Source organism: Cadophora gregata (assembly GCF_030347475.1).
Source record: "Cadophora gregata isolate MNR1 chromosome Unknown scaffold_9, whole genome shotgun sequence".
Classification (NCBI taxonomy): domain Eukaryota; kingdom Fungi; phylum Ascomycota; class Leotiomycetes; order Helotiales; family Ploettnerulaceae; genus Cadophora; species Cadophora gregata.
This window is the reverse complement of record NW_026695932.1, coordinates 1,424,609-1,440,621: the sequence shown is the minus strand read 5'-3', so window position 1 is coordinate 1,440,621 and position 16,013 is coordinate 1,424,609. Positions and strand designations below refer to the sequence as shown.

The 16,013-nt window shown below is 44.8% G+C and overlaps 7 protein-coding genes across 7 annotated transcripts; 2 read left to right on the top strand and 5 right to left on the bottom strand.

Moving 5' to 3' along the window:
• Positions 1–1,203: 1,203 nt before the first annotated feature.
• Positions 1,204–3,549, bottom strand: ONS95_014765 (uncharacterized protein). Its single transcript, XM_058508439.1, has one exon. It carries the CDS (start codon positions 3,295–3,297, stop codon positions 1,348–1,350), a length of 1,950 nt encoding a protein of 649 aa, XP_058356126.1. The 5' UTR covers positions 3,298–3,549; the 3' UTR covers positions 1,204–1,347.
• Positions 3,550–3,604: 55 nt separating this feature from the next.
• ONS95_014764 (uncharacterized protein) lies at positions 3,605–4,150 on the bottom strand. The gene is made up of 3 exons (XM_058508438.1): positions 4,046–4,150; positions 3,933–3,996; positions 3,605–3,884 (listed from the first exon to the last, which is right to left on the bottom strand). The coding sequence occupies exons 1-3, from the start codon at positions 4,060–4,062 to the stop codon at positions 3,714–3,716; spliced, it is 252 nt and encodes an 83-aa protein (XP_058356125.1). The 5' UTR covers positions 4,063–4,150; the 3' UTR covers positions 3,605–3,713.
• A 243-nt stretch (positions 4,151–4,393) lies between these two features.
• Positions 4,394–5,476, top strand: ONS95_014763 (uncharacterized protein; the record flags this gene model as incomplete). Its single annotated transcript, XM_058508437.1, has 5 exons — positions 4,394–4,472; positions 4,520–4,780; positions 4,828–5,063; positions 5,111–5,361; positions 5,425–5,476. The coding sequence occupies 5 exons, from the start codon at positions 4,394–4,396 to the stop codon at positions 5,474–5,476; spliced, it is 879 nt and encodes a 292-aa protein (XP_058356124.1).
• A 1,637-nt stretch (positions 5,477–7,113) lies between these two features.
• On the top strand, positions 7,114–8,810 carry ONS95_014762 (uncharacterized protein; the record flags this gene model as incomplete). Its single annotated transcript, XM_058508436.1, has 2 exons — positions 7,114–7,186; positions 7,318–8,810. 2 exons carry the CDS (start codon positions 7,114–7,116, stop codon positions 8,808–8,810), a joined length of 1,566 nt encoding a protein of 521 aa, XP_058356123.1.
• A 347-nt stretch (positions 8,811–9,157) lies between these two features.
• On the bottom strand, positions 9,158–11,221 carry ONS95_014761 (uncharacterized protein; the record flags this gene model as incomplete). Its single annotated transcript, XM_058508435.1, has 3 exons — positions 9,158–10,188; positions 10,242–10,606; positions 10,659–11,221. 3 exons carry the CDS (start codon positions 11,219–11,221, stop codon positions 9,158–9,160), a joined length of 1,959 nt encoding a protein of 652 aa, XP_058356122.1.
• Positions 11,222–11,389: 168 nt separating this feature from the next.
• ONS95_014760 (uncharacterized protein) lies at positions 11,390–11,956 on the bottom strand (the record flags this gene model as incomplete). The annotated part of the gene is made up of 2 exons (XM_058508434.1): positions 11,390–11,672; positions 11,727–11,956. 2 exons carry the CDS (start codon positions 11,954–11,956, stop codon positions 11,390–11,392), a joined length of 513 nt encoding a protein of 170 aa, XP_058356121.1.
• Positions 11,957–12,122: 166 nt separating this feature from the next.
• Positions 12,123–12,623, bottom strand: ONS95_014759 (uncharacterized protein; the record flags this gene model as incomplete). Its single annotated transcript, XM_058508433.1, has 1 exon — positions 12,123–12,623. The coding sequence occupies one exon, from the start codon at positions 12,621–12,623 to the stop codon at positions 12,123–12,125; it is 501 nt and encodes a 166-aa protein (XP_058356120.1).
• Positions 12,624–16,013: the final 3,390 nt, after the last annotated feature.

Below are 16,013 nucleotides of genomic sequence, written 5' to 3'. Positions count from 1 at the left end.
TTACTATAATATTAAATTAATATAACTTAATATAACTTAAGATTAATATAACTTACTTGCAATTTTTATAAGTACAACTAATTGTAATAGTTCGAGGCTGTGTAGGATCTTACTGAATCGGGTCTAGCTCTTTAATAAATAAACCTCTTTTAAATATAAGTGGTTAATTATCAGGGAGCTTAAAATCCACTTGATTTTGAGTAATATTTGTGCGAGTATTTATAGTATAAGACATTATATAAGGTTATACTTTATAAGTATATATAATATAATAAGAGTTGTTGTTTTAGTTGTTAAGTAGTTTATTTGTGAGTTTATTTAATAAAGATAAAATCGATTTTCTAAGAATATTTTATATCTTATATATTAAATATTAATTATTCTAGATTATTCTTTAAGATTATTAATATTTAAGATTTCTAATGATTTATAAGTTTACAAATATTATTAATTTATTTTAATAAGCACTAGAATATAATAGAATCCCTTAAATTAAAGTATTTCTAATCCAATTGTTAAGTAGTAATTTTAAAAGGTTCACGAAGGTTCGATACGCTAAGATAACTCTAATACTTATCTATTGGCTCAGAATAGTAATCACTAAAATAAGGTTATCTCTCTTATTTTAGTGCGTATCTCGAAATCATGTGACCGTTACTTAATTATGAATTAAGTTACTTTAATTAAATTAAATTTAAATTTAAGTAAGAAGTAAGTTACTTAAGTTTGAATTAGAGTAACTATAGTTAATTTAATTTAATTTAATTAATCTCCACCCTGGTGATAGGTATACTCACGCCGATTCCCGAAATGTCTGGATTTGGTTCCAATGCTCTAAAGCTCGAACAATTTTCTGCACGCATGCCAAATTGCTTCATATTGACGTTTGAAAGACGAGGCGCCAGAGATTCTGACTTTCGGTAAAGCAGAGGTCAGTAGGGGTAAGAATACATATAGTAGATATCACCTCAAGTGAGGCGCAGCCATGAAGCACAAGAGCCATTTCTTGAATGGCTTCAAATGTTGGACGTCATACCTGCTAAAAGAGGCGAGAGACAAGGCTGAATAACCACCCACCAATTATAGTCTACCAAGTTGGTGAGGCCGACTGTAGCTGATACAAGTGGCTGAAACGTTGCAAGTACACAGCCCTGGCACACAACATCGCGCCAAACGCGAAAACAAGGAGATAAGTCATGTAAAAGGTCTTGACACTCTATAATGTGTATTTGGCTATGGATGAGTGGTATGAATGACGATCATTACCAGAAACAAAATCAGCCTCGCCAGCTCGCCTGGCTACCAGCCACAAAGTCGGTTTCAGCTTATCGACTTGCATAGATGTGTCTACTGCGTGCTCGTATTTCTTTGAAGAGAGGTATGAAAAGAGAAATTCAAAGCCGCCCAATTCTCTCGTCCACTACCCCCATCTTGGCTAGTCCTATTGGCCGCAGGCGTTTTGGCTCGTTCGCCTAGTCTAGGCAACTCTAACGAATCGAAAGATATTGCTCGAGAGGTAGCAAAGATCTTGAGTATGTCTTTGCATGAGCAGTATCCTTTCTCTCTCATTCGTTTGGGGATCGTCATCATGATCTTCTTCCGAATAGGTTTGTTTTGTTTGCCATTGCTCTGTGGCCTAACAACTATGTTTGTTCCGCGAAACGGGTTCTGTACTTGCCAGCAAGGACCAAGATCGTAGACGGAAATATACAGATCTTCGTCCCCTTTGTTTTCTATGATTAAGTCTGCTGTAGTATCATCTTCCATTTCGATCAAGCAATCTGGACTGAAAACCCCCCTGTTGCTTACAATCCGCACCTCAAAGGACTTTCGGAAAGGATCTGTAGACGCATCGTTGACTAGATCCCTAGCTAGTCGAAACCGAGCTAGGTGCTCCAAAATGCTCCCAATTTGGCCCATGCCGGACTGGTCTTGTGGTATACCGGTCAGATCGATGATCTCATACCCTTCTTCGTTTGGAATTTCGTATTTTCTCTCGTTTGATACTACATTAATCGCGAACGGGTGATCTTCTGAGTCGATACTAACATCAAGTGATCGGTCTTTTAGAGCTTTGAGCAATTCATCCCGACATGGAAGCTCGGATGAGAGTCGTATTGGAAACTTTTGAAGGGCGGATCTAGTAAGGACTTTCGCCATCCATCCTGTCTGAATAGGAATTGACGGTGTATCCGATAACTTTATATCCGAAGTGAGAGCTCTAGCATCGGCTACCTCTGCAGCCACCGAGTGCCATCGTGATCTAGGCTCATGCTCAACACAATCTAAGGGATGCAAAAGAAGTTGATCGTCAGTGTTGACGCCGTGTGCGTACCCGGCTTGAAGTTCGATAGTACCGTCTTGTCTGACAATAATTGGAATAGCGGCATTGTTGATATCTGAACTGACTTTTCCGAAGAAGCCTTGATTTCCATTCCCATAAAGGACGGGATTTTGAGGCAAGATTGAGTCTCTGAATTTTGCACACAGGTAATTGTGCATGTCCCTATGTCTCTTCGTAAGGCCGAAGTCCTTGACGAAGTCGAGCAGGAAATAAGATAACGCTCCGTGATTCTTCCCCTCGAATCTGGGCTCAATTGCTACTTGGTGAGGACCGCATGCGGTGAGTATCGCGTACCGGTCTGGGTTGAGAAGCCAGTTCGGTTGCATAGAAACATCGCGGTACATGCCATCCTCCACGTTCTTCTTGGGATCTAATGGACGGTCTGACTCGAACTCAGGATCGTAAGGGAGAAAGCGAACGCTGGGTTCATCGTGGCGATAGACACTGCCGGAGAAACAGCAGTCAAGAATGAGAGTAATAACCAGATCATTGTCAACCATATTCTTTAGCAAAGATGCTAGTTCGAAGCCCCAGAGATACTGCTTTCGGTTCTCCTTCCCTCCACCAAGGAGGACCAGCGCCAGATCGCCTGTCGACGTGTTCGAGAAGTCACCAGACGGCGGTTTCTGAGTGCCGTGCCCAGAGTAATGGATGTAAACATAATCACCGGCTTTGGAGAGAGAAGTGACCGTTTCGAAGGCCAGAATGACATTTTCGCGGCTTGGCCAGAGCATCGGATCTTGCGCTGGGTTAGAGATTTTGTGGCTGGTCTGGCTTGCTGTGAATGCCTGTATCTCAACAAAATCTTTCAGTGTGCCTTCGAGAAACATCTTGGTATCTTGAACGTCATTAACACAGCTCTTGAGTGGTTTGTCTGGATAAGCGTCGATTCCAATCAAAATTGCATGATGCGTAATAATAGTGTTTGGGCCATCCATTATATTGACAAGCATGATTGACGGTTGGCGAGGACAAGGCGGTGACACTGGAAGACGTTCAGACAGGCTTGGCTACTTACTCAATTGATAAGATTTGAGAGGGAGCAAAAAAGGAGGAGAGAATATTTGGACACTGCTGAGAATTGCGGCTGTGGAGTGAAATCAGCCCTGGTGGCGTACGGCTGAAGGCAGTCGACTGATAAGCCGGGCGCGAAAGGTCGCAGCAGGGGGCGCAGGCAGTCCACACCAGCAGGGCACACCACAGTGTACACTACTTGTAGGATGTATGTCGGAGGGAAAACAACGGGGCAGGGCAATATAATTAGGGGAACAATAAGGCTTGAATTGAGGCGAGTTACATTGACATCCCAGAGCAACCAGCTCACTGATCATCGCACTGTATTTCGGGTGACACACACACGAACACAGCCCTAAGCAGCCTCCAGATAATCGACCTCTATCTCCTCGCCATTCCTCACAGCCTCGCCGTTTTCAAGACTTAGTGTATATTTTCCCGAGTTGACAGATGCGACAACGTAAGGCCCTCCGCGAGCACCCCCAATGAGAAGATACACTTTGTCTCCCACATGAAAGTCGGGTTTCTAGCATTTTGGTTAAAGACTGACAACGAATCTCGAATGTATACTTACGTTGACGTAAGTACTCACATATGGACGCTGGTCATCCTCATCAAAGGAGATTCTGGAGTTTTGGCTGCTTAGCGTCAACAACCCACCAAGCTGACAAGGATAGAGCTATCAACCTTTCCGAGGTTGCCATGTTCCGGATTGAAAAAGTTAATGTGGTCGTGAGGCCGATAGATACGGACGTCAGACCTGCCTATATAGCCCCCAATATCAACCTTGCGGTATCTAATGTAAGGCTGCGAGTGCCCAGAAAGTGAAGAATATAGGATGTTGGGCACGATTGCATTGACTAGCGGGTGTCGTGCATTGGGCGTCGTGGCTGTGCATACTAACACCAATTGAATACATGACCAGTAATTCAACTGCATTCCCTATGATCTAACATTTTAATACCGCAAGAAAATCCAGAAAATCCGTCTCACGATTTCGCTTGAATCAAGTGCTAAGGAAAATTCTTTCAAGGTATGACAGCCCTTCGATCGTGTCTTCCGCGTTGGGAGCACTCCGAACCAAGCGTTGTGAACGAAGTCCGAACCGGAAAAGGTATTATTCCCGCTTAGACAAACCGACACGCTTATTGACATTGTAAGTTGAGGATTACAGACCCGGCTATCCACGTTTTACTGCTCTGCTATCGGAATATGAGCCCTACTTTTTGTGCCGGCGCTTCAGCAAGCTTCGAGCTCGGCTCCTCCTCTTAAAGCAGGACCGGCTGTCTGTGCTCGAGGAGAGGCTTGAACGGGTAGATCATGAAGAGTTTTCTCCCCTTTTTCTCGGAAAAAGACGATGTGATAAGAATCCAGATCGATTATCTCTCCTGTCAGAGATTGAGTCCTGCCTCGCGGATTATGGTAAAATTAGAAGCCAGAGATCCATTTTCACTACTTACAGAGTACAGACCAGTTTGCCGAGAGCACGTATAAAATGCTGAATTTCGGCCCTGCTCAGGAGAGAGACGTTGAAAGCTTGCAGCATTGGTTGGACGGCACCGGTTGTTTGGCCCGAGAGGAGAGAAAATACCTTACCCATCATCGTGAGCTGGTGTCCCTAGCTCCCGCAGGCGACAGCGCGATTGTAGAGCTTGAAGCTTGGGTAGAAACCAAGTTCATTCGGCTATGGCGAGATTTCCGAAAGGCAAGATGAAACGCTTAATTATACTAGCGGGCTAACGATTAGTTCAGAATCATCTACACAATATCTCGAACGATCCGAACGTATATATTTATTCCGGCCGGCGGATCCAACGAACTGCTAAAGCGGTCCTATTGTTTTTGATAACGCTTTTACTATTGATGCCAGTTATCATATGCAATTTTGTCGATACGATCTCCATTCGGATCACCATTGTCATGATTTCCACGATATCTTACCTTCTTGTACTCTCTGGCTTAACGAGGGCAAGGACGATAGAGTTGATTATCGCAGGGGCAACGTACGTTGCTGTTTCATTTAAAACAAAACTTGAAAGTCAACACCTGGCTAATTCATAATCTAGATATGCTACTGTTCTGATTGTATTCGTCTCTGGCACGAGTGCGCAAGGTTGAAAAGGGACGAGGCTCAGCCACGAGTATGGATAACGCCACGTCTAATTAGGGTACCTGTGCACAGACCACCAAACTAGCTTGAGGCCAATCGCGAAACCAACATGTGCTCTGCTCCTTTATATGGAAGCGAGATAGAGTCGAGAATATCACGGCTTGATGCGTACCAGAAGCAGTTGTGACTCCGAAGAGGTTTGGGTGAGGCTAAAATTTGTGACAAGGATTAAGAGGCTTTGCTTTTCCTACAGTATTTTGTACACAGCCTCACTTTGTGCACAGCCTTGTGACCTTGTTTCATACCCATGAATTCACGCCCAGCTCCACACATATCGCTTTAAGATTAAAAACTACACGGGATGTTCAAAGATAGCACGTAAATAGCTTTCCCGAAGTAAGATCCAGCAATTCCAAGAAGGCCGCGACAATACCAATACCATCGCATACTCCTCAGGCTCGTCCATCTCAAGACTTTCGAGCTGGATACTATAACAGATACCTTGCCACAGGAGCAATGGCTGACCTCGACACTGCTATTTAACGACTTCAAGAGGCCCTTAATCGTACTCCGATAGATTATCCTGATCGGGCTCGTCGACTTCAAGATCTTGGAGTAGGATATAGTAACAGATACTAGGCCACAGGAGCAATGGCTGACCTCGATATTGCTATTTAACGATTTTAAGCGGCCTTAGATCGCACTCTGATAGATCATCCTAGTCGGGCTCGTCGACTTAAGGGTCTTGGAGTAGGATATCGTGACAGATACCTTGCTACAAGAGCAATAGCTGACCTTGACACTGCTATTTAATGACTTCAAGAGGCCCTTGATCGTACTCTGATAGATTATTCTAATCGGGCTCGTCGACTTTACTATCTTAGAGCGGGATATAGTGACAGATACCTTGCTATAGGAGTAATGGCCGACCTTGATTCTGCTATTAAACGATTTCAAGAGACTTTAGATCGCACTCTGACAGATCATTCTGATCAGGCTTATCGACTTGAGGGTCTTGGAGTAGGATATCGTGACAGATACCTTGCCACAGGAGTAATAGCCGACCTTGACACTGCTATTTAACGAGTTCAGGAGGCTCTTAATTATACTCCGACAGATTATCCTGATCGGGCTCGTCGACTTTACTGTCTTGGAGCGGGATATAGTAATAGATACTAGGCTATAGGAGCAATGGCCGACCTTGATATTACTATTTAATGATTTTAAGAGGCCTTTGATCGCACTCTGATAGATTATCCTAATTAGGCTCGTCGACTTGAAGGTCTTGCAGCGGGATATAGTAATAAATACCAGGCTACAAAAGTAATAGCCGACCTTAATATTGCTATTTAAAGATATCAAGAGGCCTTAGATCGTACTCCAACAGATTATCCTAATCGGGCTCGTTGACTTTATAGTCTTAGAGCTAGATATCGTGACAGATACCTTGCTACAGGAGTAATAGATAACCTCGATACTGCTATTTAACGATTTCAAGAGGCCCTAGATCGCACTCCGATAGATTATCCTGATCGGGCTCTTCGACTTAAGGGTCTTGGAGTAGGATATAATAATAAATACTAGGCTATAGGAGCAATGGCCGACCTCGATATTGCTATTTAAAGATATTAAGAAGCCCTTGAAAATGCTACTTCCCTTGCTAAAGATCGTTTACGAGCTGGTAGAGCCTTGCTTACAATACATGCTCAAGCAAAAAAGTGGGTAGATGCCTTTGAGACTGCTTCAAAAACTATTCCTCTGATACCTTTACTTGCACCCCGCTCTCTCGAAAATTCCGATAAGCAACGTTTACTCGTAACGACTTCTGGGCTGGCGTCTGATGCAGTAGCAATAGCATTAAATGCGGCGCAAAGTCCCGTTCATGCAATACAACTTTTGGAGCTTGGTCGCGAAGTGATTGCAGGATCTCTTAACGAGATACGTGCTGAGATATCCGAGCTTCAGCAAAAACATCCCAGTCTTGCAGAGGAATACATTAACCTTCGAAATCAACTCGATACCCCGAAAACTTTCACACAACGTCAAGTCGACCAACGCTACACTGCTGGGCAGAGGTTAGAGGAGGAGATTCAGAGAATTCGGGCATTGCCTGGATTCGATCGATTTCTCCTTGCTCCATCAGAAGACGAGCTGAAGAGCGCTGCAGAGTATGGGCCAATCGTTGTTATCAATGTTAGCGAATACCGCTGCGATGCTTTGCTTGTTGAGAGCCATCAAATTCGGTCTTTAAAGTTGCCTCACCTTTCCTCTGGCGATATTCGACTTCGTATGATAGAGGAGTTGTGGGCTCCAGAGATCCTTGAATGGCTTTGGGAGACTATAGCGCAGCCGATTCTCAATACACTGGGATTCACGAAACAACCTCCCGAAGGTTGCTGGCCTCGTATATGGTGGATTCCCACCGGACAACTGAGCAAATTTCCACTCCATGCAGCGGGGCATTTCACCGACGGCTCTACCGAAACAGTACTCGATCGGGTCATATCATCATACAGCTCTTCTATTAAAGCGATTATACACGGCCGCCGCCAACGGCATAGCTTAGAAGGCACACCATCGGCCCCAGCCCGGGCACTTCTTATTGCTATAGAGTCTGCGCCAGGAAGTTCCAGGCTACCTTTCGCAACAGGAGAAGTGGAGATGCTACACGAGCTGTGCCAATCAATGACACTTGACCCTATCAAGTCCGGTCGACGCAAGCAAGATGTCATGTCACACTTGCCGCATTGCGACATTTTCCATTTCGCTGGCCATGGCTATACAGACGCAAATGATCCTGCCAAAAGCTATTTGCTTCTAGAGGATGGGAAGAGCGACCCGTTAACAGTCGCTGATCTTCTAGATTTGAACCTCCGGGAACGCTCGCCTTTTCTGGCCTACCTCTCAGCGTGCGGGACAGGTCGAATCAAGGGCGAGAAGTTTGTAGACGAGAACATCCATCTAATCAGTGCGTGCCAGCTGGCGGGGTATCGTCACGTTATTGGTACGCTGTGGGAGGTAAAGGATGAAATATGTGTGGACATGGCAAGGATTACATATGAGGGAATAAGAGATAAAGGCATGACAGATGAATCGGTAGCCTGGGGACTCCATAATGCGGCTAGGGAACTTCGCGACCGTTGGCGAAGGACGGCAGTGAAGGCTGAACGTGGAAGCAAGTTAGCTAGAGAGGAAGATGCAAGCTTGGGGGTGGAAACCCGTACTACAAATGATGGAGATCAAAGGGATGATAGACTACCGAGAGATATCGTTTCATGCGACGATGACGATAAAGAGGAAGAGGCGGGACTATGGGTTCCTTATGTTCATTTTGGAGTTTGATTCTGATCTTTTTGAACCGATAATTACAAGATCCTGGGTGTACAAGATCATCTCTTCACTTAATTCCATCTTTTATTGATAAAAATTGCTGCTATCCTTTAGCAGACATCACTTCATCGAAGAAATCGAGTGTGAGAGTACAAGAGGCAATGTTGGCTGGTAGGCGTCTCGATCTGCCAATAATACTTTATCATATCCCTGCAAATGTTGCATGGGAATGCCGCTGCCAACGTCCTAGAGGATGATATGAATGTTACGAATGTAGATAATGTTAAAAGATTGCCTCTGGAATTTTTACAGTTCCCAGTAATATTTCAACGAAAAAGTAAAGTCGCAATAAGAAATGTTTAACGAGTAGACACGTTAGGTCGGAGGCAGACCTTGTGGACTGTCGCCACATGATTCTTGAAGAGCATCACGCCGTCAAACATTAATCCCTCCGCCTTGCAGATAGGGTGGTGACACATAGTTCGTTGCTCTGCTGACACGCCGCGCAAGTGAATATTCTCGACATGGTCCCACATATGCGAAGGCCGGCGAAACTTACGCGTTCGTTGGCCATACGAGAGCGACTCGTTGCCAATACAAAATATGCACTGAGTCTTGTCGCAGACGAGTGGAAACTTACTAGCTGGCGGGAAGGGATCGAGAGCGGGAGTAGGAGCCGGGGCGCGGATAGGAGATTCTTCCTCAAGAGGATTCTTGGTTGGAGCGGATCGTCGCTGGCGGGTCATGAGTTCTTTTCGCGACGCGAGCGCGATCTGGAGGTTTATCGCAGAGACCTTTCGAGCAACGATGGCTTGAGGACTAAGGTCTTTGGAGAGATCGCAAAGGACTAGCTGCAGTTGTGTCCGTTCTTCGAGCTGATGTTCGATGACAGGCTGGGCAGCCTCCTCCACCGTCTCGTTCAGCGGCCTATTCAACTGCCTCCTCATCATTTCATTGTGGATATAGAAGAAGTAATCCTTCCTATGTTCGGCCTGGAGCTCATCTTCTAGGCTCTTTGTCGCAGCCTTAAGCTGCTGGCCGAGTTTCTTGTGGGCCTCCCTGATCTCCTTGGGAGCTCGATTGATGAAAGTGTAGTCCCACTTGATACTGGTATGGGACCCTTTGAATTGTCGCTGAAGGATGGCAATCCCTGGATCAGCGGCGAGAAGTCGATCCATCACTTCTCGGGGAACTTCCTTTGGAGCGCCAGGGTTGCATCGAATGCTCATGTGGGTGAAGGCCCGGGTCAACCCATCATCGGTGACATCGCTCTCAAGATAGGCGTCTTGCACATTGAATCTCACAGCTTGATTGTTGTATGCCTCGTTGAAAACCCCCGTGAAGGGATTATGTCTCATGACTTGATCCCGTACAGCATCGGGGGCCTTACCTTAATCCAGATGTTAGCCTTGAGAAGTTGACAATGTAACACGGGATACATGCCATCGATGGCATTGACAAGGCCTCGGCGGAAACAGTAGCTCGTCAGCCTGTCTTCCAAGCCCGCGTCTTGCCCAATACGGTTCAGATAGAAGGCATACTTCGAGTAGGTCATTGGTTTGGTCGTCGACTTCACCCAGCCGTCCGTGGTCCAGACTGACAGCCGAAAGAGGGGTCGCTTGAGCCATTCCGGCTTCCAATGGACCTTCATTGCCTTCACGTTCTGACCCCCCAGGTCCGTGTCGAAGAAAGGCTCAGCTGAAGTGTAGCCATCGACGAGGATCGCGTTGTCGCGGATCGCACGGGTCAAGATGTGGGAGATTGGGCAAAGGATAGGGAGGGAATTCTCCCTGAAGAGGAAGGTCGTGCTATGAGGGTTGAGTTAGCCAGGATTCGAGGTATCTCGGAAGCGCAACATACGGCTTAGGCTTGTTATCCACCCCTTTGTGATGCCGGAAGTGGACCTCCATGGCCAGCAGATCTCTCTCCCCCCGCTTCGGGTTCTGTACAATCCAGAGACAAATGTCCTCATAACAGAGCGCCTTGTACTCCCGCTTGACCTCCTCGAACTCGCTAGGCTTGGCGGCGTCCAAGTTCTGGCGTAGAGGCTGTCCACACTCGTCGATCTCGGCCGTGTAGGACTTGTTCGTATCCTCTGTCATGGTGACATCTGTCCTGTCACTGTTGTAGCCGCTATCCGAGCCGTACTTGTCCATGTCTTTATCGGCGGTGCCGTCATCGCTTCTATCATCCTCAGAGTCGAATATCATCTCGTCATCGGATCCAAGGCCATCGTCAGCATTGCTGTCATTGCCATCAATGTCAGCATCACTCTCCTCGTCGTGATTACCATGCGTCGGCTTGTGGGGTTGGGCGTTCTTATTGGCCTCTATCCTCTCGCCGAGAGGGTCTTCACTTGCTTTGCCCTTTGATGCGTGAACGAATTCCGCTGGTCGACCGCCTGTATAGGCTTGGAACAGCATTACAGTGGCAACATCGTGGCGGTCGTCCTCGGTAGGAAAAACGGACTCATCACTGGCCCAGTGGTGGACAAGGAAGAGAAGAAGATCGTCCGGTCCGGCCACAGGCTTAGATTTAGACGTAGTGCGCAGCTTAAACTGAATCTTGAGCGTGCCGTCGATGTACTTGAATCATGGATTAGCATCACACATAAGCACGGCGTGAGAGGTTGCTTGCTTTAACTTGACGACCTCGTGTCTATCGTTCGCATCCACGTATTCACCATTCACTCGGCGGTAGAGCATCTTGAAATCCCGCCAGTAAGTATGGAGTGACCTTTTACTCCCCGGCGTCCGCCTCCTCGCCAAGGAGGTCTTACAGATCCAGTGAAGGAACAACATCATCTTCCCTTTGCCGCAATTCTTCTTGCGAATGGCGGTACGCCAATACCCCAAATGACGATGTTCGCAGTACCTATCTTAGTTAGCGTGATTGGTCAACTAGGCATGATAAATCTGGGGAGCTTACTTCATCCATTTCAGTCTGGCGTAGTAGATACTAGCCTTGGTATCGTCGGCGTCCAACGGCTGTAGGAACGGTTCGTTATCCAAATTGGCCTCCATCTGATCATAATCTTCCCCGCTGGGCATCTGCTCCTCTCTCTCCTTCAATACTTGTGTGATATGGGTGCGTTTTTTGAGAACATTTTCGAGGATGTTGAAGGTGTGCTCCACTGGCACTTGGATAGTGGGTGCCATGATCCTCTACAGGCCCGAAAAGCCCCAAGGGTAGCGAGGGTATCCGACGCTAAGATGAGACAAGGAGCGAGGAGATTTCGAGGAGAGACGAGTTTTCGAGGAGGGACTGGGATCAATCGAGAAAATGCTTTGGCGTCGACATAGCCTGACGATACGATGGTCAAGTTTATGTGTCGACAGTTGTGTAATGAGTCGTATGAACACTCGAGATGCAGAAGGGTGGAGGAGGTATGGATGGCGGCGAAGGGAGAGTGGACTTCGAGGGTGCTTCGTAGGGGAGGAGATCGTAGTCAATGTCGACGGTAGGGGGCAAATACTGGAACTGTGGAGTGTTCAAGGTTTGAGGCATTCGAGAGCAAGAACGCTGAGACGATGGGCGAAGGAAAAGTGAGTGTAGAACCGAGTTGTAAAGTGGTGGTACAGATGTGGAGAGCGAGGAGAAGTAGATTGGAGTCTTCGTGAAAGAGAGAATCTCTGCCACGGTCAAAGGAGCCGTCGAGAGTTCGAGAGAAGGTGAAAAGAGAACAGGATAGAAAGGAGTGTGCAAAGGAGAAACGATAGTTGGTGGAGGTCGAAGGTGGGCGGAAACTGCGTGGCTTATGTAGCCGGGAGCGGCCTCAAGACCGAGGCAGACGAGGCCTGCTATGACTGATGAGGAGGATGCCATTTCTGGCTCCTGAATTGACGACTTGGATCATCAGGATGAATGAAGGTGACACCCGGCAATGTTGGGAGAGGAGGGGCGTTGTTCATCGCTTCATAACGAACCGAGGCACGTGCGCTGCGGCGGGCAGAGATTAGCGAGCGGTCGAGGCTGCGTAAAACAGCGACTAAACCTGCCGAATTCAGCGGCCTAAACCGTAGTAACTTAATTCTAGAAGATTCTGGAAGTCGAGTAGCAATTATTGATTACTATATAGTAACCTAATCCCCCTAAACCCTCTATGAAATAGAGATGGAAAGAAAAAGAGATATTATACTAAGATTAATATATAATATTAAAAAATATATACTAATTTATTATTATAAGCTTTAGCCTTTATTTAAACTAGAGAAATAAAAGATTCCCTAACGAATATCCTAGAACGAGGGTTTTATCCTAAATAGCTTTATATATAGGTCGGTATTCAGAAGGTAGCTAGAGAATATTCGCAGTACTATCTACTATCCAATGATTTAATATATATAAAGTTAGTAATAGTATGCTATCGGGTGAGAAAGCTATAGAATAAACTAACTCCGAGTAGCCCTTAAGCGTCTACAGCAGCGCTCTTATCGCGGTATCCTAGAGCTGTATTATCTTATCGTTAGACTAAGACACGACCTGCTTACTATTAGGTAAGAAGGCTATAGAACTAACTAAGCGTGAGTAACTCTTAAGTATCTATAGTAGCGCTCTTATCGCGGCGTCCTAGAGTCGCACTATCTTATCCCCGGACCTAGATACGACCTACTTACTATTAGGTGAGAAGGCTATAGATTTAACTTACTCCGAGTAGCCCTTAAGCGTCTATAGCGGCGCTCTTATCCCGGTATCCTAGAGCTATATTATATTATCTCCGGACCTAGATATAACCTACTTACTATTAAGTAAGAAAGCTATAGAATAAACTTAGCGCGAGTAGCCCTTAAGTGTTTATAGCGGTGCTCTTATCGCGGCGTCTTAGAGCTATACTATTATATCCCTGGACCTAGATACGACCTACTTACTATTAGGTTAGAAGGCTATAGAACTAACTAAGCGCGAGTAGCCCTTAAGTATCTGCAGCAGCGCGCCTATCGCGGTATCCTAGAGCTGTATTATCTTATTATTAGACTTAGATATAACCTGCTTACTACTAGGTAAGAAGGTAATAGAATTAACCTACTTCAAGTAGCCTTTAAGTATCTATAGCAGCGCTCCTGTCGCGGCGTCCTAGAGCTATACTATCTTATCCTTAGACCTAGATATAACTTACTTACTATCAGGTGAGAAGGCTATAGAACTAACTGAGCTCGAGTAGCTCTCGAGTATCTATAGCGGCGCTTCTATCCCGGTGTCCTAGAGCTGTATTATATTATCTCTGGACCTAGATATAACCTGCTTACTATCAGGTGAGAAGGCTATAGAATAGACCTACTCCGAGTAGCCCTTAAGCGTCTGTAGTAGTGCTCTTATCATAGCGTCCTAGAGCTGTACTATCTTATCCCTGGACCTAGATATAACCTACTTACTATTAGGTAAGAAGGCTATAGAACTAACTAAGCACGAGTAGCACTTAAGCGTTTATAGCGGCGCGCTTATCACGGTATCCTAGAGATATATTATCTTATTATTAGACCTAGATATAACCTACTTACTGCTAGGTGAGAAAGCTACTAAATTAACTAACTCCGAGTAGCCCTTAAGCGTCTATAGTAGCGCTCTTATCGTAGTGTCCTAGAGCTGTATTATCTTATCTCCGGACTTAGATATAACTTACTTACTGCTAGGTGAGAAAGCTACGGAATAGACCTACTTCGAGTGGCTCTTAAGCGTCTGTAGCAGCGCTCCTATCGCGGCGTCCTAGAGCTATACTATCTTATCCTCGGACCTAGATACGACCTACTTACTATTAGGTAAGAAAGCTACTAAATTAACTAAGCCTAAGTAGCCTTTAAGCGTTAGTAGCAGCGCTCTTATCGTAGCGTCCTAGAGCTGTATTATCTTATCTCCGGACCTAGATATGACCTACTTGCCGCTAGGTGAGAAAGCTATAGAATTAACTAACTCTAAGTAGCCCTTAAGCGTCTGGAGTAGCGTATTCTAGTAAACTTGCACTTTTAGTTTCTGTAAAATCTAATCCGGGATATATTTCTTAAATACTACTTGAATAAGACTTTTCTCTAGGCTAAAGACTAGTACTAAATAATACAATTGAAGGAGCGCTTGTTTAATAACTAATCAGTTGTATATAATAAACTGTCTCGTATTATGTATAAACGCGTGTAAGTTATGACATTCGTTAGCTTATTATATTAAGGTATTTAATAGTGATGTTCTGAAAGTCGTATTATCACTTACTTTAAGCCAATTCTCAAGCTTTACAATCATTACGATGTTATCTGGCAGGCTTCTTAGTAAGCTAAGCGCCTTTAGCTAGTGAATATAACTCGCTTTTAAAAACTAATAGACTAAGCTATTATTTTTGAGCTTATCGGTAGTGTATCCTTTGTCGCAGTTAAGTAGATAGTTAATCTAATAGAGACAGGAGTATTATACTACGGCGAGTAGATCTAGGATAGGACGTTCGACTTCCTTAATTAGGAATCCAGGGGCGAATAATCTATATATGTCGTATCGAAGTGTTCTAGATATAACCTCGCGCGATCTCAAGAATATCGTATAATTTACCTTGGCTTTACTAGAGGGAAATACTCTGTGTAATACTTTTTCAAGTAAAAAGTCCTTTGCTGATTAATAAATGAAGTAAGTGCGGTTCGCTTATATAGTAAGGAAAGAGCTATATTTATTAATAACTTTCATAATATTATCGAAATTAGTAGAGATTTTCTTAGGCAGATCAGAGAGGGCTCTTACCTCGAGCAGGTGGAGTAGGCGGTATATAAGAGTTATAGTGGAAAGGATAAGATAGTAGAACTTAGGATCTTTACGCTACAGCTATTTAACTTAACGTAATATCCGATCGTAGAGCGGTTCTAAATCTAGCGGTATATTCTTTAGTATATCAAGTACGTCCTAGCTCTTTATAGACTTAAGCTCCTTTAGTATAAGAGCTGCCTAGAGAAATATCCCACTAGCCTTAGTGTATATCTAACCTTGAACTATCTCTTATAGCGTGCTATTATCTGTAATAAGTGGAAGCTAGGAAACTTTTAAATTGACAAATAGCTCGACGGCATAAGAAACACGCTCTTTATTAAGCTTAAGGCTGAGCCTTATTTATATAGCGTTAAGTCTTAGCCGCGACTTAATATCAGGTTAGTTACGACTTAATATAATCTATTTTACGCGCAGGGAGATAGAGGTAGTTCAATTAATAAGATCTAAAAGCTAGTAAAGATTTATTTCGTATTT

What these genes read in the sequence shown, in the direction of transcription:
- ONS95_014765 (XM_058508439.1), bottom strand. Translation starts at nt 3,297, where the DNA reads ATGCTTGTCAATATAATGGATGGCCCAAACACTATTATTACGCATCAT.
- ONS95_014764 (XM_058508438.1), bottom strand. An exon ending in ATGTGAGTACTTACGTCAAC is followed by an intron (nt 3,885 to 3,932) that starts GTAAGTATACAT and finishes CCAAAATGCTAG; the next exon opens with AAACCCGACTTTCATGTGGG.